General features: G+C 40.5%; 2 protein-coding genes and 1 non-coding gene across 3 annotated transcripts; 1 reads left to right on the forward strand and 2 right to left on the reverse strand.

Annotated features, from left to right (window-relative positions):
• Positions 1–5,116: 5,116 nt before the first annotated feature.
• Positions 5,117–7,762, reverse strand: RPL37 (ribosomal protein L37). The gene is made up of 4 exons (XM_060634065.2): positions 7,654–7,762; positions 6,883–7,018; positions 6,556–6,640; positions 5,117–5,233 (listed from the first exon to the last, which is right to left on the reverse strand). The coding sequence occupies exons 1-4, from the start codon at positions 7,654–7,656 to the stop codon at positions 5,164–5,166; spliced, it is 294 nt and encodes a 97-aa protein (XP_060490048.2). The 5' UTR covers positions 7,657–7,762; the 3' UTR covers positions 5,117–5,163.
• On the reverse strand, positions 5,315–5,394 carry LOC132682619 (small nucleolar RNA SNORD72). Its single transcript, XR_009611790.1, has one exon. It is a non-coding gene; the product is annotated as a small nucleolar RNA SNORD72 (small nucleolar RNA).
• Positions 7,763–9,296: 1,534 nt separating the features above from the next.
• Positions 9,297–26,082, forward strand: CARD6 (caspase recruitment domain family member 6). Its single transcript, XM_060637653.3, has 3 exons — positions 9,297–12,208; positions 13,306–13,863; positions 20,022–26,082. The coding sequence occupies exons 1-3, from the start codon at positions 11,926–11,928 to the stop codon at positions 22,265–22,267; spliced, it is 3,087 nt and encodes a 1,028-aa protein (XP_060493636.3). The 5' UTR covers positions 9,297–11,925; the 3' UTR covers positions 22,268–26,082.
• The last annotated feature ends 778 nt before the right edge of the window (positions 26,083–26,860 follow it).

Consider the following 26,860-nt stretch of genomic DNA (forward strand, 5'->3'; position numbering starts at 1 on the left):
CTTGACAAACATCCCTCTCTTAGTGTACAAGGACACTTTTGCTTCAGATTCCATTCTTGATTCCTAAGTTTACTGACAGTCTCTACCCTGTGCTTTTCTTATGATTCAAACTACTTTTGTTTTGAGGAAAAAAAAAAACTAAATATAACCCATATGTACTGTGAAAAAGAAAGCTTTCTCTGAAATAAAACAATTCTATAATGCATTACTTTTTAACATTTTTAAAAAGAAGTTTAATTAATTAAACTAATTAATTAATCTACACCCACGATGGGGCTTGAACTCACAACCCAAAAATAGTTATGTGCCCTACCAACTGAGCCAACCAGACACCCTGTTACTTTGCTTTTCTTACATGAATATACAGTATTACAAAATTTCAGCTAATTATAGCCTAAGCTAAATTTTGCAACCAATCCAGAATTCAAAAAAGGCAGAGTATAATCTCTGCCTGAATGACTGTTCTGGTCTTTGTGGGGGTGGCTCCTTTTCATTTAGCTTAGCCACCTTTTTAAAAAAAAAAAAAAAAAAAAAGAGAGAGAGAGAGAGAGAGAGAGAGAGAGAGAGAAAGAGAGCACTAGTCAGGGAGGGGCAGAGAGAGAGGGAGACACAGAATCTGAAGCAGGCTCCAGGCTCTGAGCTGTCAGCACAGAGCCCAAAGCAGGACTCAAACCCACGAGCCGTGAGATCACGACCTGAGCTGGTCCGATACCTAACCGACTGAGCCACCTAGGCACCCCTCTTAACCACCTTTCTAAGAAGGGTTCTCTATCCCCACCCCCATTCTCTTTCGCATCTTTGTCTTCACAGCACTTATCACTACCTGAAATTGCCTACTTGCTAATGGTCAACCTCCAACACACACACACACAAGCCTAGTCCACACGATTGAAATCTGTCAGAGCAGGGTCCTTTTGTCATTTTCTACATATCTCCTGGACCTGGAACTACTTCTGGCACACAGAGGTCACTAAACAGGTATTTGATATATGAGAAGGGGCACTTTATCATCAACAGAAATGAAGAAAACCACAGAATTTCCAGTATCTTTCCAAAAGCATCTTTTTAAAACTAAACTCTCCATTCCTCATTGCCCATCTTTGCTGAATCCTTAGAAAACTGGCTTTATTCTCAATACTCTACTGAAATAAAGTTTATGGAAAGTAAACACTAACCCAAATTTTGCCAAATCTGGAAATCTTTATTTTTAAAATCTTCATTCTCAAAAACAACCCCCCCACCACTTCATTCTACTTGACCTCAGCCAGGTGATCGAATGCCCTGTCAAATAATCCCCTTTCTTTCTGACTCAACCCTGTCCTAGTTCATGGGTTCATTATTCTGCAAACACTGGAGTTGACTGTCAACTTCAACCACGTTTTTGTTCCCACTGCACCTCTAACATGGAAGGCGCATAGTATGAACATTACTACACAGATTGTATGGTGAACAAATGAATGAACTACTCTCTCTAGTATATGGACATTTCCCCACATCTTTCTTTGAGCCTCTCTAAACCGTCTTTTTTTTTTTTTTGAGTTTGTATCTTTTCAGTTTCAACCATTACTGTCTGAAGGATGGCTACTGAAGTTCCTCAGTCAAGAAATTGCATCCATCATTTCTAAATGGCCACTAGGTCTCACCATCACCTCCCATCTCTGTGGAAATTATCTTCACCATTCTAACCTTTAAAATAGGTCCCCCTCTTTATTTTGAGACAGTGAGTGGGGAGAGGCAGAGAGGGAGAAGTCCCAAGCAGGCTTTGCACAGCCCCCATGAGGGGCTCAAACCCACAAACAGCAAGATCATGACCTGAGCTGAAATTACAAGTGGGAATCCCCACTGACTGAGCTGCCTAGGCGTCCTAAAATATGTTCCCTTTCACAACTCTAAGTTCACTACTTCCACTATAGAGCTCCAGTCTAGCCACCTTTTTAAAAATTTTATTTATTATTGAGAGAGACAGAGTGTGAGCATGGGAGGGGCAGAGAGGGTGACACAGAATCTGAAGCAGGCTCCAGGTTCTGAGCTGTCAGCACAGTGCCCGATGCGGGGCTTGAACTCACAAAACTGTGAGATCATGACCTGAGCTGAAGTCGGATGCTAACCCGACTGAGCCACCCAGGCGCCCCTCCAGCCTAGCCTTCTAACTAGAACTGCCACCAGGTTTATTCAATTCCTTCTGAACACTTCATGATGTCCCAGAGGCATTGCAACAAAACCCGAGTTTAGTGTTTCCCCCTCTTGCCTCCCCTCTTGCCTCCATACTACTCTACTTCCTCAGTGAAATGAACAAATCACCTCTTTGCCATGGCCAGAAAACTGTCATCAAAGATTCCTATCTCCCTGGTAATATTTTTGCATATATGATCTCATGGAATGTTCACACAGCCTGTTACAGAAGGAAATGGGAGGGGGGCTGGAAACTCCCTTTGATTTAGATATTCTCGTTAGAGACCTCCCTAACACAGCCAGTCCTGCCACTACCTTAGCCCACTCCTCATTTTCACACCATTTCAGAACCTGCTTCCTGATTTTCCAGCTTCAAGACTCATGACATCCACATCACCACCTTCCACATTTATCTTGATAATGAAAACTAACCTTAGTGCCACTGGGGGGGGGGGGGGGGTCCAAAACCTTCAATGACTTCTCATTACATTAGCACTTTACTACTTGAAACTTTTCATCTGCTCACAGCTTACTTACACCTCTAGATTCTTCCCTCTCTTGACAAACCACACTATCTGTGATTAAAGGACCAAATAAATACATGACACAAGGCACTCAGTATTTCTGGTTCTCATTTCAGCCACACGTTGGTGATACTCATCTGGTCCTGAGTAGCCTCTGCCCAAGAAACACAAATTCCTCAGCAGTTCAGTAAGGAGATTAGGTGGCTCAGGTGTCCCTTTTACTGTCTCAATAGAATTAAGTGGGGCATCTTTTGTCAGACTGGGACCTACTGCCCAAACCTCAACCAATCCTCAGGATATCATCCAATTCATCAGACATGAACTTCTGCAAACTGACTCAACTGAATACACCTGTTTGCACTCTTCAGAATGTGCCAACCCAGCCCCATCTCTTTCCCATTGCTTCTCCCTGGGCTTTAAAATCACTTTTAATTCATCAGGGCGGTTTCATTTGGTCCATGTGCCTTCCATGGTCTGTGGGGAGAATTACCACGGAGCCAGAGTAGTTTTCAAAACTTAACTCTGTGCTAAGGGTCACACGCATTGGCAAATGAAGTAAGCTCACCTTATACTCCAACACACAGGCCTTTGTTAATGCATCCCTGCCCACCAGTCCCCACACCCCCTTCCCCTTTGCACCAATGCTTTTCCTGACCTAGTATTCAGTTAATTCCACAGGTCTTCAGGTCAGTGCTCATTTGCCTCAAAGCCTAGTTATTCTATACTGGCCATTACCTATCTTAATGGGTCCCTCCATCATTCAGGAACCAACTAGTAATAACACTGGAAGATTTCAGAAAGACTTTGCAATCAAGTCAGATTATTTCATTTCAGTTCTCTCAAGCCGAAGTATAGCTAAGCCATGAACGATGGAGGGTTAGCATGCAAATGTACCATGCAGTCAAAAATCCACGTGTAAATTCAATTCCCCCCAAACTTAACAATGGATTGGAAGCTTTACTAGTTAACAGTCAACATACATTTTATATATGTATCATACACCATATTCTTACAATCAAGCTAGATATAATGTGAAGAAATCATCAGGAAGATGTCTGTAGTGCTATACTGCATTTATTGAGACAGTTCAAACCTGGTTGTTCAAGGACCACCTATAGGTTTTAGATCAAAAGCAATTTCATAAACTTGAACCTAATTATTTTCAGCTGTCTACTGTAAAAGAACCTTTGCTTAACTATTTGACTGTGCTCACAAACACATGAAAGTTACCATTAGCCTTCTAGTTTACCAGTGAGCAGAGGCACTGAAGTTAGGAAAATCACACTAACAAATGATGGCAGCCAAACTCCAGGAACCATACTCTTAATAGATCCCTGAAGTACAGAGCTCTGTCATTTCAGATCTTGTATCAGGAAGCCCAATATCGGTTTCTATCAGCAGGGGCTCCTGTACAATTGAGTGTAAGCTGTGATCTGAAGTATGAGTTAGGAGCTAAAGAGAAAATCAGGAGGGCAAAACTTAGCTAGTATCCTGGCAAAGCATTATAGGGTGCAGTAAAGTAAGGTTAGCGAGGCACTGAAGATCATGAACATCCTCCACAGGTCAAGTTGCAATCAATGAAAGCTCTAAGTTAGATAGTACTTGACCACTCTATTTTATGGTGACTGTTCGAACACTTGTGCTCCACTTAATCTTCTCTGCTGTCACTCCAACTAAGTTGGCCTTGTCACATTTCAAATAACGGACAATAAACCACCAGAGCTGGGAAAGCATGGTAAAAAATTTCAGAGCACTTTAACACAGAAAGATCAATGATCATTTGAGGGTTACAAAAATTCTCCTGGAGACCTTATTTATCATTGCCTTTTGTCCACAAATCTACGTTTACATATTTCGCTTTCCTTTACTTTCTATTCAATCCACTGCGTTTGCATATGGCCCTACAGACTTTCTCTTAACCCACCCAAGTGTTTTGGACTCCCACCTAGCAAGTAGCTTCAGGTATTCACTCAGCTGGCCACCTTAAATAACACATAAGCCTGTATACTAGACACCAACCAACCGTTTTGGAGACTCTATGAGCTAACATCACCTTTCCAAAACTCATTCAACACCTGTCCTTCACGTTCTCACTGGTACTCCAAATCCTATCACACAGGATTAATGACCACTCTCCAATCATTCATTAGACTATAGCAGATAAAGGCTACTAAAAGCACTTATGCTTTCTCATTTACTCTAACATTTTAAATATCCATGTATGTCACATGAGCTCTGCTGTGCTCATACTTTCTTTCCATTATCTTCCAGTGTTGTCTGCTTGAAGACAACCCAGGTCAAAACTAGTGCCCCAGAACAGTAACTTAACAAGTAACTCTAATATTAAGTTGTCCTATCCCCAATCCTACAGTAATTCACTGATACTACAAGGCAATTAAAAATACCTTAGCACACCACACATTTTTTAAAACCAGAACATTTATTGTGTGACTAATCCTTGAAATCCTTAAGATGAACTGGATGCTGCAACAGCTGCCCTCTTGGGTTTAGGCGTTGTTCCTTCACGGAATCCATGCCTGCGTAATGTTAAAAACAAAACCATTACTTCAGCAACTCCAATATTTACATTTCAACTTTTACTAATACAGATTTAAATGAGCTTATCTCAGTTGAATGCTGAAATCAGTATTAAATTCATATGTTCAGACATTTATTTTTACAACATCACAGATAAGCTGCAACATTTTATTTACTACTTCTGCATCAAATCACCCATTTTAAGCATATATTTAACTGCAACTGGAAAAAAGGTCAACAATTTATTTGGTTGTACTGATCACTGGGCCAGTACTTCTCTCCAGATTAAGAGCCCTAAGGTTATGTGTGAAAATGTGTCCCTAGGCTATTAGGCAGTATTCTTTAACCAAGGCAAAAAAAGGAGCAGGTTTAATGGCGGATATTTTCTAAACTGCTTAACTATGCTTTACATTTTTAACTTTTAATATGCATACACACTAAGGCAATTAAAATACCTTAGCACACCACATATTTTTTAAAACCAGAACATTTATTGTGTGACTAATCGTTGAAATCCTTAAGATGAACTGGATGCTGCAACAGCTGTAGTTATCCCCCTTTTAAAGACTTCTCATCAGTTCATGCTCTTAAACGGACATTAAACTAGCAGACCACTCAATGCTAAGCCCACACTACTGTACAATGCTTTTAAGGGCAAAGAAAGGTCATCTCAGCACATGAACACAAACACATGTAAGTGTGTAGTGTTTACAAAGCCTCAAAATTCCTTGTTATCTTTTAAAATTAGAAAATCTGGAATTGAGGGGGCAAAGGCCAGGGATTCTCCAACAAAGAATGATCTTAGTTGAGACCTAAGACACCTTAAAAGATGCCGTTAAAATGCAGTTTCTCTGAAAGTCCAGGTTGGAGCTGAAATTCTGCATTCTAACTCTAAAGCCTGGCTTTGACAAGACAGAAAGGTATCTTTCATTCTATACTAATGCAATAACTATGACAGTTTTCTATAGCAGATTTGCTCAAAGCCACAGAAGTGAAGGCCTGACCCCAGCCTCATTCACCACTACTGTCCTGACAAATTTTGGTGAGAAAGATGTAGATTATCCCTGGTATTATTACATTTGAGGGAGTCTAGCTCAAATCACTCTCCATGTTTATAGCTTATACTATTGCTCACTGAAAGATTAACAAAATGCAGATTAACTGATCTGAAGTTGACAGTGGCAGCAAAAAAACAAACAAAAAAAAAACCTTCCAATGAGTCATTCCCACCAACCAGGGTAGTATCCCTAGTTTACCGTAGATAAAGAGGTTCTTGTTTAAGCTCACAGAACCAATTAGGATAGAAACACAAAAACTGTACCTGAATCTGCGGTATACAATTTTTAGGTGCCTCATTCGACCGGTCCCAGTGGTATTTCTTCTTTTAGCCTTGGCACTCCAGTTATCTAAAACATAAATTCAGGTCAGGTTCTAACTGGTTTTTCCTACACACGTTGTACGCACTGTCGGTCAATATACTTTAAAAAGTGCCTTGTTTTTTAAATCCACTTCGTCCACATACAGATGCACTTTTACGTTAAGTACCAAGTACTGCCCAAAGCCATGCCCACTTAGGTACAACGCAAACAGACTATTAACATCCCTTCCAACAGCTAACACAGTTGTGTTGAAACATCAATCAACTTACACTTTCTCTTTCGCTTGGCAGGATAGCCACATTTGCCACAGGTCGACTTCTGAAGGTGGTAGGCCTTCGAGCCACAGCGGCGGCACAACGTGTGCGTCTTATTGCGACGCTTTCCAAACGATGACGTCCCCTTCGTCTGCAAAGGGGATGAACGATTCGTTGATCTAATAATTTCTATATGAATTCCGATGTTTTCAAGATAAGAAAATTAACTCTTTAAGATTTTTAAAGACAATCTACGGCTGATACTGCAGCGGAAGCTTCTAACTTTTTAAATGCTAAATTAACTACCAGTATTTCACGTTACCTAAAGCCTTCTGCAAGAGTTGCTGTATTTTGAAATCAGCTACGTTTTTTTTTTTTTTTTAAAGAGAAAAAAAAACGCAAGTCGCAAGACGAAATAAGGTGGTGGTTTTCCTACATATTCCAACCCCCAAAATCTAAGAGCTCCTGCCAGGTCTCCCCTTCAATGAATTCCTTTGCTTACAGAGCCAAACACTCCCAAAACATGCTTCTTTTTCCAGTTCTCATCCGAGGACAGGGCTGTGGGAGTTCCCCCAAAATCAAAGGGAGCAAGGGACCGAGACTGGCGCCTGCTCCACGGCTGCAGATTGAGTACCCCAGTTACAGTTAGGAGCCATTCTACTGGCCCCGTTGCTGCCCACCCGCTCCCCTTATCAGGAACCTTGCCGACCCCCTAAGGATGGCAAGGAAGACAACGCAGAGGATGAGGATGGAAGGCGATTCCAGAAACCCTTGAAAGAAACTCACCATCTTGTTTCCGCAACCGAGACCAAAGAGGCCGGAAAAGAAGGCACTTCCGCTATATGGTGGCTCAGAAGCTTCCGCCCAGGCAAGTACTTCCGGCGGGAACGGTGCACCGTTCTCAAACGCCCGTAGCGCAGTGTGGGTGGGTCTAGAGGAGGATCCAGAGCCAGGCGGAGCCAATAAGGGTTTCAGGGCCGGGTGACGGGAGGGCTCACAGCTTCCTGGTGTCCGAATGGGCGTGACTTCGGTGGACCCGCCTTGGCCGAGAGCAACGTTCACGCCAGAGCTGCGTTCTTTGTGCGCCTGCGCGTTTTCTTCCACCTTCTTGAGTTCTCAGAGTTGTGGCCACACCGCAGATTTCAGTGGGGAATCTAGGGGTGCCCGTGCTGACCCTGCGCTACCGGCGTGAGGTGTTGGGTTCGGGATGGGACTGGAATCCCCAGCTGGGAGAAACTAGCGCTTCTGGCTAGACGCTCTTGGCTGAGCCGGTTCTTCCCTAGAGGTCGTCAGCGGTATGGAGAACACCGACCGGCCTCTGAAGAGCTGGGTTCTGAATCTAAAAACAAAGGCGAATCATGTTTTTTTCTGGCTGTAGTAATTTAGTGGCAAGTATTTTGATCTAAAATTATATTGTGTCCAGGGAACCTGTAGATGTAGTTTCCTGCACCCTAGGGCCTGGCAGTCTGTACTTAAGCACTTTTATTATTTAAAAAAAAAAAATTTAAGAGAGCACGTGAGGGTGGGGGAGAGGGGCAGAGGCAGGGAGAGAGACAATCCCCAGCAGGATCAGCTCAGGGCCCAACCTGGAGCGTGGTCCCACTACTCTGGGATCATGACCTTAACCGAAATCAGTATTTTGTTGCTCAACGGAGAGAGCCATTCAGGCACCACTAATCTGTTTCGTTTTAAGCCTCTTAAGTTTGTAGGAACTTACTAGAACCGTAGTAAGAAACAGCACCTAATGCAGAAAGTTCCTGGAATTGCAGTTTAGTCTGGGCACTTAAATGTTGGCCTCCTCTTTATCCCTTAGCTGCTGACCCCTCATCCCCGACCTGCCACTATCTCGAGGACAGAGACTGCCCTGTGAACATTTTTGTTCCCAGCCCCTAGAAAAGAGTCTAGTACTTATACAGCGACTGTTAACCTGTTAAAATTAAATGTCTGATTTCTAGAGTTCATTTTGTTCTGCTAGCAGTTATTCCATTACCTTTGCTAATATCTCACAAGTGACAGCCACTGAGGTGGCTCTAATGCCGTGGGGACCTACGTAAGCAAACAAATCTAAGCCTGTAAATGCCTCCACGTTGGGAAACCAAAACATTAAGGAGACGGTGCCTGGTAGTCAGAGCACCCGACTCTTGGTCTCAGGGTCTTGAGTGGGGCTTAGAGAGGACTTAAAAAAACAACGAACCAGGGGCGCCTGGGTGGCGCAGTCGGTTAAGCGTCCGACTTCAGCCAGGTCACGATCTCGCGGTCCGTGAGTTCGAGCCCCGCGTCAGGCTCTGGGCTGATGGCTCGGAGCCTGGAGCCTGTTTCCGATTCTGTGTCTCCCTCTCTCTCTGCCCCTCCCCCGTTCATGCTCTGTCTCTCTCTGTCCCAAAAATAAATACAAAAGGTTGAAAAAAAAAAAATTTAAAAAAAAAAAAACAACGAACCAAACAAAAAACACACACAAAACCACTAAGGACAACCAATTAAAACTAACTAGGCTTAACGTTACACCCAATCAAGTCCTTGCCTTTCTTTGCTTCTGCACTTTCTGTTTTCCCAGGCTCTTGAAGTCTGAGACTCCTAACCACTTCTGGTTTGACACTGCCCTATTAGAATGGCTCAAACAAAACTCTTCAAAATTTAAATATGCCTCGGTTTATCTTTTAACAGCCCCTTGTGATTACATCGGCCCCACCAGATAACTTCCTTAGCTCAAGATCAGCTGATTAGCAACCTTAATTACATCTGCAACCTTAATTGTCCTTTGCCATGTAACCTAACATATTTATAGGTTGTGTTAATAAGGACATAGACAGAGGGGTGGGGGGGTGGCATTCTGCCTAGCACAGGTGTCCGAATAAGTGAGATTAGAAAAGGTAGGGCAGGTGGCAACCACTGAGGAACCAAAGCAGTATGACTGGCACTGTGTGAGATTCTTTTTTTACTCTCCCAGTTGTAGACAGGGAAAGTGAAATATTTTTCCTCTTTGATGTAAAGTAGTTGTTTTTGGTATGCTTGATTCCATGCTATTTCGGTCCTAGTCAGGTTAACCCTTAGCTCTGCAAAGCCAATTCAGAACCTCCAGGTTCCAGTCCAAATGCCATGTTTAGGTCAGGAGTAAATGAACTTCTGAAACATGATATATGCTGCTACCTAGGTATTTGCTCTATGACATGTTGCCTTTCAGCAGAGAATGATGGAGACTACATAAACACTGCATCCATGATTCTGATACAATCCAAGGCTCTTGACCACCAGAACTTGGCACTAGCCCTCCTTTTCCCCCCACCTATAGTAAATGAAATTACTGCTGACTTTTCTTTTTATTTTTAAAAAAATGTTTATTTTTGAGAGAGAGAGATTGTGAGCAGGGGAGGGGCAGAGAGAAAGGGAGACACAGAATCCCAAGCCCAAGCAGGCTCTGTACTGTCAGCACAGAGCCCAACATGGGGCTCAAACTCATGAACCGTGAGATCATGACCTGAACCGAAATCAAGAGCTGTCGACGCTCAACTGACTGAGCTACCCAGGTACACATTCAACTTTTAAAAAGAGTGTCTTGCTGCGTATAATCTTTTGGGACTTAAAGTTTTCCCTTAATATATGGTTATCTTCTGGGTCACTGAAGGTCATTCTTTTTGAATGGTGTATACTGTTAATGCAACACTAGAGTTTATTTATCCAGTATCCTGTTGATAGTTATTTAAATTGTTTTGTTTTCAGGTTCTTGTGAACTACATACCTATAAATAAAAACCACCCAGGTAATTTTTTTTAGAAAAATCAAAATGAAGTCTGCTAATAAAAACAAAAACTATGAAATATTAAAATAAATAGGAGTGTTTAAAGTAGAAAGTATGAATTCCTCTGTCATCATATCCTCAGAGTTAACCAGTGTTACCATTGGGCTATCTCTCTCCTGACTGTGTTCTTTTAAATCTATATCTACATATGCATATAATATATGTATGCTATGCACATTTTAATTTTTTAAACAAAAATGGGATCTTAACTTGCTGTCTTTCATAATGATATATCATGGCTATTACTAGCTGTCAATATGTATAACTCACTTCATCCTTTTTACTTATTTATGTATATATTTTTTGTTAAGTAAACTCTGTCCCCAATGTGGGGATCAGGATCATGACCCTGGGATCAAGAGTCGCATGCTTTACTAAGCCTGACAGATGCCCTGCTTTCGTCCTTGTAAGCTGTTCTTTTCTGTTTCACTGTTGATGTATCAACATTTATTCCACAAATGCCCACTTTATTTAAATCTTGGTTATTTAAAATTTTTCTGCTATTATAAATAATGCTGTCATGAAGATTCTTACACATGTATCTTTGGGCCTTTGTCTGATTATTTCCTTAAGAAATTTTCTAGAAGTGAAATTGTGGAGTTGAAAGGTATAAATTTGTATTATTTTTTACTTTTAAAGTGTTTATATATTTTGAGAGAGTGTGTGTGTGTGTGAGCAGGGGAGGAGCAGAGAGAGGGAGAGAGAGAATCCCAAGCAGGCTCCGTGCCCAGCACAGAACCTGATGACATGAGGCTCAGGAACTGAGATCATGATCTCGGCTGAGATCAAAAGTCAGACACTTAACCGACTGAGCCACCCAGGCACCCCTTAATTTGTATTTTTATCTATCAGCATTTATTTATTTATTGCTGCATATTGCCAGATTTCTCTCCAGAAAGAGTTAATCAATGCATTCTTATCACGAATAGAGCTCAGAGCAGGGAATACCTAGTCCAAACTAAATTTCAGGAGAGACTTCTCAGAGGAATTGACACTGGGGCTGAGTCAAAATGAGACCGAGTCAGGTGAGCAAAAAAAAGAGCAGATAAATAATCTATAGGGAGGCAGGCCTGGCTGGGTTTAGGGCTGGCTCCACTCCCCACCCCCCACTTGTTTGTACTTGCCCTCTCCGATGCTAGATATCTTTGACCTGTTTAATCTTTGCTGAATAGAATTACTCTTTGCCATTTTTTTTAACTTGTATTTATTTACTATTGGAACGGTTTCAAAATCCATTTCCTGGTCTAGAGGACACAGGAACAATGGCTGCCAGGAGTGTTCCTTCAGAGATCATAGAAAAAGAACGAAAAAAGTTACTTGAAATCCTCCAACACGATCCTGATTCTGTCTTAGATTCGTTAACCTCTCGGGGGCTGATTTCTGAGGAAGAGTATGAGACTCTGGAGAATGTTACAGATCCCCGGAAGAAAAGTCGAAAGCTGTTAATTTTGGTACAGAAAAGGGGAGAGGTGAGCTGTCAGCATTTTCTCAAGTGTTTACTTAGTACTTTTCCAGAGTCAGCTACTGTTGGTGGCTTACAAAATGGTAAGTTGGATTTCTGTACTTTTTTGGGGGCTAAGAGTAAGAGTGACAAGGCAGATTCCCTGAAAAAAGAACATTATTGCCTTTTGTTTTCATTTGTCTTTCTACTGGAGATAATTTTCACTAGCATATGAAAAAGGGGAAAAGTGTCCAGGATTTTAAAAGTAGGGAACAATGTATTTTATTGGTTTAGGGGATTGATAAGTTTTTGTTCAAACTGTATCCAAAACTTGCAGTTTTTTAGTGCTAGTATAAACTGCTTATTATTCAATAAGTAAATTCATGGATATTTTACAACCCCAAGACCAAATGCTGCATCTTTCACTTAGTATAGCCATTTTGGACATATCAGAAAAGTGATTTTGTAGCACACCTATATGGTGGATCAGTAACTTCATTTTTTTTCTGTGATAAGAATACCTGCAGAAGCCTACTCTTCTGAAACAATTCAAATGCTAATTCTTCAATGTTTAAAGATAATTAGTGGCAGATGAAGGAGTAATTCTTCCAGAATGGATTTTTTAGTGACTCTGTACATTACTACCAGAGACAGATGTAGCTCCTTTTTCTAAAAATCTAAAAAATATTGAAGATTATTTCAAGAGGTATTAGAGAGGTAGAGGTTCAGCCAAGAAGGTTCATGTTAACAGTCTGTAATGTAGGACAAGACCCATGTGCTTAGAGAAATAGATATTATTATTTCTAGAACTTACTATTCCAAATTAGAGCTATTTGCTTCCCAATTAGAAATTATTAGGATCAGATTTCATCAGCAATGGCCCTAGGAAATCTGACTTGGTTTTGGGTCACAGTAAATCCACAAGTCAGCACACTATTCATAGGATTCAAATTTTCTGTTTCGCTCATGTACTCTTTGAGTTTGCTATGAAGAGCCAAACTTTTGAGCAAGGTAGGAATGTGATCTGATTTTTTTCCAGTGAGAGAAAGAATGACAATTGACTTGTTATTTGTCTGGGAGATGCTAGGTATCCTTATCCTCCAGTTTTGAAATAAAGAAGAGAGATGATGCTTCGAGGTCTTTTTGTTAATTTGAAAAAACAAAATACGCCCCCCCCCCCCAACTTTCTTGTGCTTTTCAGAATTTTTAAAACATGAGAATATAGAACCTCTTCAAGCTATCGGGATAAGCAAGAATTCAGAAGATGTTTTTTCCTCCGGAGAGAAACAGCCCGAGAATCCTGAAATCACAGTGTCCTTCAAAGAGAAAGAACACCTGGATATGGGAATTTCTGAGTGCTTCAGGGACACGAAAACTACTTCTAAGGAAGCTGCTTGGTCCTCAAGGGAAAATGAGAAGGAATACAACACACCAAAAGGCATATTGCCACATTTAGTTGAGAACGTTAAATACGAAATTCCAGCAACCATTGAGTATTTACAGGATGGACAGAGATACGAGGAGCCAGATGATTCTTTGTACTTAGGAAAAGAGGAATATTTTGAATCTGTTGGACACTCTGAAGATGGAGAAACCTCTGTGGAAGAAGAGGATTATAATGACTCAGAGCACGGTATTTATGATGGCGAAGAGGGCGCTGCATATTCAGAGACCACACAGTTCTCTGATGAAGAACAGAGTTATGAGGATTCCGAAACTGGCATGTCATTCGCAGCGGAGGAGGAGAAAAGGATGGAAGGTATGGCCATACTATGTGGTAGTTGGGCCACAACTTATTTTTAGGTTTCCACGACACAATGGGGGAAGGGGTAAGGAAAGGCACCAGAAAAGCAGCTACTCAGAAATTCCTTATGCCTCTCTAATTTGGAATTTCCTTATGGGTGGGTTTGACAGAGAGGAAGACCTAGGCCCTACAAAATGATGGACAATATAAGCAAAAATAAATACTGACTGTCAGCTTACAGGTTTCTGCAGTCACCTCCATGGTACATATAAGTTGCTAACCACTAACTTTGCTCAAATTAAGCCTCAAATTAAGCCTCTTAAGTCATTTTAGTGCCTTTGTGACCAGTCAGAGGGATATGGAGATTATGGGCCTAACTACTCAAGTGAAAATCAGAGAGGAGCTTATAATAATTGGATAAGATCCCAAAATATTGGTACTTGGCTTGATCCAGTCATAAATTATCATCTTGATAAGGGAAATTATATTGGTATCTTGAATTGGAATATTTCTGAATGAAAATTCAAAATGTTAGAAATGCTTCATTTGGAGAGATACTGGCTATGAAAATAAATATCACCAACTTCTGAGCAGAGAAGGGAAAGAAACATAGCTATTGTCTCACACTCCGTCCAAATCGTGGGGATCCATCATCCAGTTCTAGGTAGGAGAGGAGTAATGTCCTCCTCATCACACCTTGTATTAGTTTGCTACTGCTGCTGTAACAAAGTGCCACAAAGGAGGTAGCTTAAACAATAAACGACAGAAATGTGGCGTCTCAGTTTGGAGGCCAGAAGTCTGAAACCAAGGTTGGTTACTTCTGAAGGCTGTAAAGAAGAATCTGTTCCTAGTTTCTGGCAGTTTGTTGGACATCTTTGGCATTCTTTGGCTTGTAAAAATATCCCTCTTGTCTCCCTGGGTGCATTTCTCTAGGTCCCTAGGTCTCTAGGTTCTCTAGGGGTGCATTTCCCCTTTTTATAAAGACATTAGTCATATTGGATCAGGGCTCACCCTAATACTTCATCTTTACTAATTATATCTGCAATGACCCTATTTCCAAATAATATCACGGAGGTATTGGGGGTTAGGAATTCAACATAGGAATTTGAGGGGTACATAATTTAACCTACAACACAATTCTTTTTTTTTTTTTTCTTTTCAAATTTTTATTTAATTGTAGTAAGTTAACATACAATGTAATATTGGTTTCAGGAGTAGAATTCAGTGATTCATCAGTTACATTCAGCACTCAGTGCTCATCACAACAAGTGCCCTACTAATAATATCCATCGCCCACCTAGCCCATCCCCTGCCCACTTCCCTCCATCAACACTCAATCTGTTCTCTATTGTTAAGAGTCTCTTGTGGTTTGTTTCCCTCTCTCTTTTTTATTTTTTATTTTCTCCCCTCCCATCTGTTCATCTGTTTTGTTTCTTAAATTCCATATATGAGTGAAATTATATGGTATTTGTCTTTCTCTGAATGACTTATTTCGTTTAGCATAATATACTCTGGCTCCATCCGTGTCATTGCAAATTACAGTATTTCGTTCTTTTTTTTTAATTAAAATATTTTAGTGTTTATTTCTTTTTGAGAGAGAGAGACAGAGACCGAGCATGAGTGGGGGAGGGGCAAAGAGGGAGAGAGGGAGACACGGAATCCAAAGCAGGCTCCAGGCTTTGAGCTGTCAGCACAGAGCACCACGTGGGGCTTAAACTCATGAACCACGAGATCATGACCTGAGTCGAAGTCGGACACTTAACCTACTGAGCCACCCATATACCCCACGAGTTCATTCTTTTTAATGGCTGAGTAATATTCCATTTACAACACAATTCTTGTTCCACCCTCACTCATACCTTCCCAATCCATAGTCATTTTTAGGCCTCATTTTTTTTTTTTAATTTATTTATTTATTTTGAGAGAGAGACAGCATGAGCATGAGCATGAGCATGAGCATGGGATGGGCAGAGAGGGGGGGAGAGAGAGAATCCCAAGCAGGCTCTGCGCTGCTGGCATGGAACCTGACATGGGGCTCTATCTCACAAACTGAGATCAAGACCTGAGCCAAAATCAAAAGTCAGATGCTTAAATGACTGAGCCACCCAGGCGCCCTAGGCCTCATTCTTAATTTTTAAAATTTATTTACATATTTCACTTATCGTATAGGGTTGACTTAATTATTCACTGCATAGTATCATCATTATACTGTGAAAAGCCCCATGTCTTTTTATTCCCTTTTTCTTTATTCCCCATTCCCCTTATTCTATAGGTAACATTCTAATATTATGATGTGTTTCTTGCATGTTACTGTTTACTTTGTATGATCTTCTTTTCTATGTCAGTTATTTAGTGTAACAATAGAGCTTATCAAAATTCAGTTGCTTAAAACAATAAGTGTGTATTATTATTCAAGTGTCTGTAGTTGGCTGGGCAGTTCCTCTGGTCTTTCCTGAGTTTTCTCATGTGTCTGTGGTCAGCTGGCTATAGACTAGTCTGTCGTCTTCTGGCAGTCTAGTCTGGACTTATTCTCGGACTAGATGGGGCATATTCTTACAGAGAGGACACAGGAGTATGAGAGAAGGCAAGAGGGAGAGAGAGAAAGAGACAGAAGAGAAGGCTTAGATTTAGTACTATCATGCCATCTGAATTAGTTTCCTAGGGCTCAAGAAAGCACTACACAGGGGTAGCTTAGGACAATGGGAGATTTATTGTCTCATAGTTATGGAGGCCAGAGGTCTGAAACCAAGGTGTTACCAGGGTCAAGGCTCTCTGCAGGCATTAGGGAAAGAGCTGTTCCAGTACTCTAGTTTCTGGTAGCCTCAGTTATTTCCTGGATTTAAATGCCCATTTTCTCTCTGTGTGTCTTCAAATCACTTTCCCTCTGTGCATGTCTCTGTTTTCAAATTTCCCCTTTTTGTAAGGACACCAGTCATACTTGATGGGAGCTCACCCTAATGACCTCATTTTAATTTGACCTCTGTAAAGATTTTGTTTACAAATAAGGCCACATTCTGAGGTACTGGGGACTTCAACACAATTTTTTTTTGGGGGGGGGGAGCACAATTCAACCCATAACACCATCACTTTTGCCACATTCTGTTGGCCAGAGTATGTCACACAAAGACAGTTGTGACATACTCAAGAGTTGGGGAAAACAGATTCAAGAGTTGGGGAAAAATAGATACCACTTCTTACAAAGTAATATTGCAGAAATCCAAAATATATCCAGAAAGCCATTAATTGGGGCTATTTTTTGCAATTAATCTAGCACCTTTAGTAAAACATGTCAAGGAAAGTTTCAGTAATAATGTAGTTCTGACTGGCAATGTAATTCTAGTAGCTAACCAATCCAGTCTAGTTGGCTGGAGGCATGAGGCTAACTCGGTCTTTTTCTCTGTAATATTTGTTTGTCTATGCAGCTAGGAACTCAAAAAAAAAACCCAAATGTATCTGATTCAAAGGGGAAACATCATTATGTTTTTTGTTATGTTAAAATTCATGACAAAAAAAAAATCACAGTGTCAAATCTAAGTCTCAAGAAGGCTTATGGTGTTGCTTTGTGTGCTCTGCACTGTATAAGGTCAACTTGTGTATAGACTATAGCAATCAGCTCCCTTCCCTTCCAGCTTACAGTTGAGTTCATCCCGTGGCGGGAACCCATATATTTACCGTTTCCTGTGCCCTTTCTTCCTGAAGATCTAAGATTTAATGTGATGTTGTTTAGCCTGTTTAGCCTGAAGAATTTTTATTTATTATTATTATTTTTAAATTTCTTTTAGTGTAGGTCCATTAGTGGGAAATTCTCTTATTTTTTGCTTATTGAGAAATGTCTTTATTTTGCCTTCATTCCAGAAGGATATTTTTGCTAGATATTGAATTATAGATTGACAGGTTTTCTGCCTTCAGCACTTTATGGATGCCATTCCTGTCTTTTGGCTTCCATTGTTTCTGATGCTAAGTCTACAGTTATTTTATCATTGTTCCCTATAAGTGTTATTTTTTTACCTAAAAAAATTTTTTTTTAGCAGTTAACTCTTACATAGTTAGATATGATTTTATTTGTTTTTATCCCCCTTAGGATTTGCAGAATCTGTAAAAATTTTTTTAACCAAATTTGGAAAATCTTCAGCCATTATTTATCTAAATATATATTTCTGTCCCACTTGTTCTCTCCTCTCCTTCTGACACTTCAAGTACATATATGTTAAAGTTTTTATTACTCTTCCATGGGTTCTAAGGCTTTATACATTGGACTCAAATTCAAGAATCTCCTTTCAGTAGGTGGCAGCTAAAATCATTTCTTTTTGCCTTAGCTGGGGTATTTTCATAAATTTTAAGTTTACAAACATATATTGGGTTCTAGATATTATTGCTTCTTAACTTTTTTTCTTTTTATCCATTTTTGTGCTTGTTGATTGTATCATTGTTGCTCTGTATAAGATTTGTTTACTCTGTTGCTTCTGGGTATGGTATCCAGATGAGCTCTGTAGTAGTCAGGAAAGACTAACAAGTCCTTACCTTGTCAGTACTTGGCCTGGGCTGTGTGGGTACCAGTTTTTGTGCTGAAGAAACAGAGGATTGTTGTCCAAAGGCAAAATAAGTGATAGGCAAGAGCAGGACCTAAAAGCTTTCCTGCAACCTAGCCTCTCACTGCCTCCCCTGGGAACCCTTTTTACTAGCCCCAACTCCTCCCTTACCTTCTTAGCCCAACACATATTCCACTTGAAGCAACTTTTAGACTGTCCAAGGATTTCTTAGTTATCTTTGTTAATCCTTGAAATCCATACCTTTCTCTCACTTCTGTTGTTTCTTACCAGGCTAATTTTATAGGGGATCCAAGAAGCTTATGCTCGTTTGCCAGGAGTAAATACTACCAGGAGTAAAAAAAAAGTGCTCTCTGACCTTCTTTCTCTAAGCACTATCTCTGTATTCCCAAGAAGTGGTTAGGAGGTATATTAGGAAATGGGAGATTAGGAGAAAGTAGGTACAGCACATAAATTCTGAGGAAACTTTAATGGACATAAAATCTTTCATTTCTCCAAACTGTAGCAAGAGATACATTTAAAAAAGAAATCAGGAGCACCTGGGTGGCTCAGTCAGTTAAGGGTCGAGCTTTGGCTCAGGTCATGATCTTGGGGTTTGTTGAGTTTGAGCCAGTGTCAGGCTCTGTGATGACAGCTCAGAGCCTGCAGCCTGCTTCGGATTCTGTGTCTCTCTGTCTCTCTCTCTGCCCTCCCCACTCATCCTCTGTCTGTCTCTCTCTCAAAAATAAATAAATATTAAAAAAAGAAATTAAAAACCAGAAAGAGAGAAAGAGAAAAAGAAAAAAAAGAACGAAAGACAGACAGACAGAAAGGAAGAAAGAAAAAAAGAAAAAAAGAAACCAGTTTCGGGGTGCCTGAGTGGCTCAGTCAGTTAAGCAGCAGACTCTTGATTTCGGCTCATGTCATGATCTCACCGTTCTTGAGTTCAAGCCCTGCATCTGGCTCTGTGCTCACAGCATGGAGCCTACTTTGAATCCTCTGTCTCCCTCTTTCTGCCCCTCCCCTGTACACACTCTCTCTGAAAAATAAACAAACATTAAAAAATATTAAAAAAACAAATCAGTATCATCCTAGAGAATTCCTCATACACGTGTGCATATCATGGAATATTAGCAAGGTTTTTCATCATTGCATACAAACATTAGCCAAAAAATTGGAAAACCTAAATGACCATCAGTAGACAATGGTTAAATAAGTAATGGTCCATCCAAATCATGAAGTACGATGGATTAGCTAAAAATGAATTAAGTCAATCTGTGTATGAACTGACTTAGAAGAATTTGCAAAGAATACCATTAAGTGAAACGAAGTCGAAGAATCATTTGTTTAGGATAATATGATTTATGTAAAAATAAAATAGCATCCACTGAACCAAATGATATATTTCTCTGTGTTCATGCATTACCTATATACTTGCATAGAAAAAGGATGGGAAGCAAATATACGTAACATATTGGCATCTCTTAGAAGGAAAATGGAATTGGCAGACTGGCAAAAAGGAACTTTCACTATATTTGTATCATTCCATCTTCTTACAATGAAAAAGTCAATTACTTAATTTTAAAAGTCAGTGAAGGTAGCTTAGATTCTGAATGTGACATTCACTGAATATCTTTTTCCCTGCAGAAAGAAAAAAGGTATTTAAAGATGTCCTGTCATGTTTGAACATGGATAGGAGCAGAAAGCTTCTGCCAGATGTCGTTAAACAATTCTCCTTAGATCGAGGATGTATGTGGACACCTGAGACTCCAGGAGACTTAGCCTGGAATTTCCTGATGAAAGTTCAAGCGCTGGATGTCACGGCCAGAGATACAATCCTCAGACACAAGGTTCTGGGTGAGGGTAACAAAGAGGAACTGCTGACTGGAGTAGAGAATTTGGAAATTAGAGACATACAAACCATTAATCCCTTTGATGTTCTTTGTGCATCTATGCTCTGTTCAGACAGCTCGTTGCAACGCGAGGTCATGTCAAACATGTATCAGTGCCGGTTTGCTCTTCCCCTGCTCCTGCCAGATGCAGAAAACAACAAAAGCATCTTAATGCTGGGGGCCATGAAGGGCATTGGGAAGAAGTGGTCAGCACAATCTTCAGGAGGGCCTACAGGGGATACAGAAAAGTGCCTGACTCTCATGAAGATGCCTGTCATCTCTTTTGTGCGCCTAGGATACTGTAGCTTCTCCAAGTCCAGAATCCTCAACACACTGCTTGTCTCTGACCAACTAAAATCACACAAAATCTTTCTCCATCAGGATTTTACTGGCCCGGTGTTTCCCCGGCAGATCTCTGACGGCCTGGTAGAGATAATGTGGCATTTTCCTGATAGCGATGGTCTAATGGAAAATCCTAGTGTTTTCCAAAAGCCTGTTGCTCTGGCCAACCTTCGTGGAGATCTAGAAAGTTTTTGGACACAGTTTGGTTTCTTGCTGGAAGTTTCCTCAGCTGTGTTTTTTTTCACTGACTACCTAGGTGAGAAGGAGTGGGACTTGCTAATGTTTTTAGGAGAAGCTGCCGCCAAGAGATTCTACTTTGTCCTCAGTCCCCAGGCCCAGGAGAGTGAAGAGACACAGCTTTTCCAGACGACTCTGAAGTTGAAGCCATCACAGCTACTGTTTTGGAAGGGGGAGGCACCTGGGGAGAGAGGGAAGAATATTGAGGGTCTTCAAGCTGCTCTCCAGGAAGTGATGTCCTCTTCACTCAGATGTGTGTCTGTGGAGGACATGGGCTCCCTGGCCAGGGAGTTGGGAATCCAGGTAGACCAAGACTTTGAGAACGTTCAGGGGATTCAAACTCCCCCTAGTGAAAATTTGTCTGGAACAGCTAAAGATGAGAGACAACAAAGACCCAGTCAGTCAGAAAGCTCATGTGAAAATCCAGCTGTGATGTCTGGAGAATCTGGGGCTAGCCAGAATCTCCAGAATTTCTACCTCCTCCCAGGATTCGTGCCTCGTCTGGAAAACTGTCCTTTACCAACCAGAATTGGAGGGAACTTTAACCATGTTTCTTTGAAAGGCCCCTGGGTTACAGGCTCCCACTTTTGGTCAGAGCAGAGGTCTAAGTGGTTCCATCCCTGGCCCTTTCAGAAAACAAGGGCCTATGGTCGAGGTAAAAGTTTTGGGTTTCGGTACTTCCAGCCCCAGAGATTTTATTCACCTGAAAGATTCACGAAATTTTCAAGAACTGCTTTGGGACATCCTATGACTAAAATAATTGGAGGACTACCAAGACCTGTGTCTCAGCATGTACACGCCTGGTCCAGGAGACCACAGACAACAGGAGCTCTTGAAAGGTCTGGGGTAGTGGTCTCCCAGGTAGGTCACTCCCACTCCCTGGGTCTGCAGCCAGCAGAAGCAGCTGGGAAGTCACAGCCTAAGCAAGGCTACACCCATAGAACACAGCCACCAAGGGCACCTGGGAAACCTATGAAAACAACATCCCATATTGAAGGTTTTTACCCTCAGGCCTTTCAACCAGCAGGAGCCACAAAAAAACCTTTAAGGCCTGCCTCTCATCAAGGAGCCAAACTGAAGACACAGGATGGGTCTTTAAATCCAGCCTTCCAAAGGTCCGATAGCAAATGTTTACCCAGCTCTCAGTTCAAACCGAGTCAGCCCAAGCCATCCCAGGTCAAACACTCTCAACCTGTGCCCTCTCAACCCAAACCCACTCAAACAAAACCCACTGAGTGCCACCCCTCCCACGCTAAACCTTCTCCACCCAAACCCACTCAGCCCAAACCATGCCCATCCCAGTCCTCCCAGTGTAAGCCTTCTCAGCCCAGGGCCACTCAACCCAAGTCATCTAAGACTAGTCCTGCACAGGCTAAGGCATACCATGCAAGAGCAGGGCCCAAGAAGGCTGGGAAACATTAAAGTGCTTACTCTAGAGACCTATGAAACGTATCCTTAACCCAGACCATTGCTCTCATGTGGTAACCTGAAGAAGAGTGGTGGTCATGGTAAGAGACCACTATTATTAGCATGACACAGAAAAAGAAAAGATATACACAACCTAAACGGTATCATTAAAACATTTGTAAGAATGATTTTTTCCAACAGGAAAAATATGAAACAATTAAGAGTAGAATCGAGGAGTAAATAAATGAACTAAATCCAACCTCGAGTATTAGGTGATATATAACCTGAATCCGAGGAATGGGGCTGTTGAGACCACCCCATAAAATAAGGCTCAGGCTGCCTGATTGTTGCAACAAAAATTGCTCTAAATGTTGGCTGCTCCAGAGGTGTCTTGGTCAAAAGTTTGTGGTCAATATCAGCCACTAAGCAGATAACCTTGTTTGGGGGATGTTTAAATCAACTTACTTGTGATAATAGTTCCAATTTGCTTGGATAATATAACTCTCTCATTTGACCCTTACATATAGAAATAATGAACTAACAACCAATGATATAAATTATTTTGCATTAACTTGGGTATGATTTGACTATGTTTTATACTTAAAATGTTTGTAATAGTTAAGATAATTTGGCTTATTAGAGGATCTTATACATTGTCCTCAAGATTCCAACTTAAAATGTATACTTGAGTTTTTAATTTTAGAGTTGTGACTTTTTAAGTTGAAAAGATTAAGATAGGTTTACAAAGCTTGTAAAAAGCATTGCAATGTTTAACAGAACTTAAGATTTACAAAATTTACAATTTTAATTCATTGGATTCATTATTATCCTAGACATACAGGTAAGTTCTGCTAATTAGAAGGATAAGTAAAAGGAATGTATTAAATTTAGAATATTTAAGCAAAGTTTAATTGTAAATGACATAAAATATTATTAAAAGGTCACTTTAAAGATTCATGTTAAAATTCACTAGATGTAGAAATAAAATAATAAGATTTGTAAATTGGATTAAGACCTCTGGTTTTTGGATTTTGATTTTTGAAAAATTAATACTAATTTTTAAGTACTAAAATAACCCTGCTTGTCTTTCCTGGGTTTTTTTTTTTTTCTTTTTCTTTTTTGCCTTCAAGGACACCAAGGGAAAAAAATCATATTGATGCATAGTTAAGAAATGATCTTTAAAAAGGAATAACTAATCTCTGAGAACATTCTCATACTATAATAGGTATCCTTCATTTGTGCCTGTTTTAAGCAATTAATATTGAGTATTTAGAGGGTGCTAAATCTCCTAAGGTTATTGAAAGGATGAAGAAAGAAGGGACTATGCATGTAGATTTTTCTATTTGTCTTTTCAAGAGAAAAAGCGTAACTATCATAACTACAAAATCTTTGATGTTAAAGTGGAGCTTCTCAATGAAAATAATCTTTTTGTTGTTCAAACTTTTGAAATGAGCAATATTAGTGATGTTTTAAAAATGTTTTTCTGAACATTTCTTCAAGATTAGTTATTGGAGGAGAGAACTTGTTGGGCTCTTTGTTACCAACAGATTCTGTGTCAGTTTGGGTCATGACAATACATATGTGGTTCATTCAAATCGGACACCTTTAGGAGAGTTTAATAATGGGACTATTTATAAAGGGCTGGACAAGAGGTATAAACAGTGTAAAAGAGAGGGCAGCACACTGGATGTGAGTGCGAGGCACGTTGTCACCCCAAGATCTGAAGGGAGAGGGGGGCAGTGCTTTCTCCAGTCAGAAGAGCTGTGTAGGGAAGGGTCTTGGGTCTGGCTGGTTGAGGGGGACAGCAGGCTACAGTGACCCACAGGGAGTGATTCCGGGGAATAAATATTTACTCCACACCCGATCTGATGGTGCATCCCCTTGGCCAAAGCCAACCAGAAACCAGGAAACAAGGAACCCACTTAGGCAGTTCATGTTGATCAGTCTTAGGGTTCAGAGCAGGGTGGAGAGTGAACCTGGAGGGGCAAACAGATGGCACTTAACAGATTTCTCCCTTTCCATTTCATTCTTCCTTCCTTTTCTCTTTTCTCCCTTCTTCCTTCTCTTGCACTTATTTATTGAGCATATATTATGTGTAAAGCATTGGAGCAGGAACTGAGGAGACATGGAAAGAGAATGAGAAATCCTACTATAGTTGTGAGACCCTATAAGTCTGTTTCCTCTTTATTATAAAACCATAAGCTCATTGGGGTGCCTGGGTGGCTCAGTCAGTTGAGCGTCCGACTCCTGATTTCAGCTCAAGTCATGATCCCAGGGGTTGTGGGATCGAGCCCCTCATCGGACTCTGTGCTGAGCATGGAACCTACTTAAGAGTATCTCCCTCTTGGGAAATACATATCAAAACCACAATGAGATACCACCTCTCACCTGTCAGAATGGCTAAAATTAACCACTCAAGAAACTACAGATGTTGGTGAGGACGCAGAGAAAGTGGAACTCTTTTGCACTGCTGGTGGGAATGCAAACTGGTGCAGCTACTCTGGAAAACAGTATGGAGTTTCCTCACAAAATTAAAAATAGAGCAACCCTAGGAGCCAGCAATTGTACTACTAGGTATTTATCCAACGGATACAAAAATGCTGATTCAAAGAGGCATATGCCCCCCCCCAATGTTTATAGCAGCACTATCAACAATAGCCAAATTATGGAAAGAGCCCAAATGCCCATCGACTGACAAATGGATAAAGAAGATGTAGTATATATACACAATGGAATATTACTCGGAGATCAAAAAGAATGAAATCTTGCCATTTGCAACAACGTGGATGGAACTGGAGGGTATTATGCTAAGTGAAATAAGTCAGAGAAAGATACCATATGATTTCACTCATGAGGAATTTAAGAAACAAAACAGATGAACATAGGGGAAGGAAAGGAAAATAAGATAAAAACAAAGTGGAAGGCAAACCATAAGAGACTCTTAAATACAGAGAACAAACTGAGGGTTGCTGGAGAGGAGGTGGGTGGGGGGATGGGCTAAAGGGTGATGGGCACTTGGGAGCACACTTGTTGTGATGAGCACTGGACATTATATGTAAGTGATGAATCACTAAATTCTACTCCTGAAACCATTATTACACTATATGTTAACTAACTTGGATTTAAATAAAAAGAAAAAAAAAGATTCTCTCTCCCTCTGCCCCTCTCCCCCTCTCACCCTTGTGCTCTGTCTCTAAAATAAATAAAATGAAAAAAAAACCCACAAAAAACCTATAAGCTAATTATATATAGTTTTGAAAATGCAAAAATAGACAAAGGAATATAAAAATAGTCTGCAGTCTCTTAACTCAGAGGGTAATGTAGCCCTCTGACTCACTAATAAGATTTTCATAAATTTTTTCTATTTGTGTATATTTATAGACAGCACTCAGTTACATATTCAAGTCTATGCTATGGTTGAATGTGGCAAAATCAAATAAGGGAATAGTCTAGTTTGTTTTGGGACAGGCAGTATAAATATGGTCTGTTTTGGGACAGGCAGTATAAATAGTATAAAATATTGGTTTTCCAGACTTAAGAAAGTCTGAATTCAGGACATGAACTATAGTTAAAGGGCATCTTTGTATAATGCACAAGTTCAAGTGTTATAAGTCAAATGTGCAAAAATTAAGAACCACTTGTTTATATGTGTGTCATTTACTAAATTGAGAGCATTCAATTTGTACTTGGCTTTTTTTGTTGTTGCTGTTAGCAGATTGAAGAGTCTACCCAATGACGCCTCTTTCAACACCTGAAAATCCTTTCTTAAACACCTTAAGTCAATTTATATTTTTTACAAGAAAACCAATAAAGATTACCTTTTTTAAAAACATTGAAAAAGTGTGTTCTTTGTTGAGATGCCGGAAAGGAGTATATTCCAATGTCATACAAAGTCTGGCCATAGGGACAAAGCTGCCTCATAAATCACACTAGCCTCATAAATCTATGTTTTACCTACATGCATGGTGACCTTCTGCATTTCTTTATGTCTTAGAATTTTTTATAGTCTCCTTCTTGGTAAGGTATAGCTCCCTTTCTGATGTTTGCTATATAGGGTCCATGTAAGCAAAGTGTCTGTTGGGGAAGATAAACATGACACTGACTGCCAAGGATTTAGAAATTTGATTTAATGGGTGCTTCTAAGTGGTAATTGCTTAAGGGTAGTTCTTAGTGTTTGTTAGGGTAAAGCCTAAGTAAGCTGTGATAGCAAAGGCAAGGCAAAAAATATAGTGGCTTAAATTATATGGGAGCTAATTTTTCCTTCGTGTATATAACAATACAGTCTGTCTAAGCTGATGGAGCAGCTCTTCTCCACAGGGCTCATCAAGAACTAAGTTCCTACCACCTCGTTACTCCATTTCTTTGGACATTGTCCTTTTCTGTACGATTGAAGTCACTCTTGTTACCTTGATGCAATTCACAGAATGTGAGAAAAGCCATATTCCAGAGAGTAGCCTGACTTAAGTTAGGGATGATTTGAAATTGTGCACTGTCTTTCAATCACATTCCATTGGCCCACACTTGGTCATATGGCCACATGTAGCTGGAAAGGAGGCTGGGAAATGCAGTCACCGGGTGGGTGGCCATGCATCCAGGAAGAAGAGAAGA

The sequence above is a fragment of the Panthera onca genome, chromosome A1, assembly GCF_046562875.1.
Source record: "Panthera onca isolate mPanOnc1 chromosome A1, mPanOnc1 haplotype 2, whole genome shotgun sequence".
NCBI lineage: Eukaryota > Metazoa > Chordata > Mammalia > Carnivora > Felidae > Panthera > Panthera onca.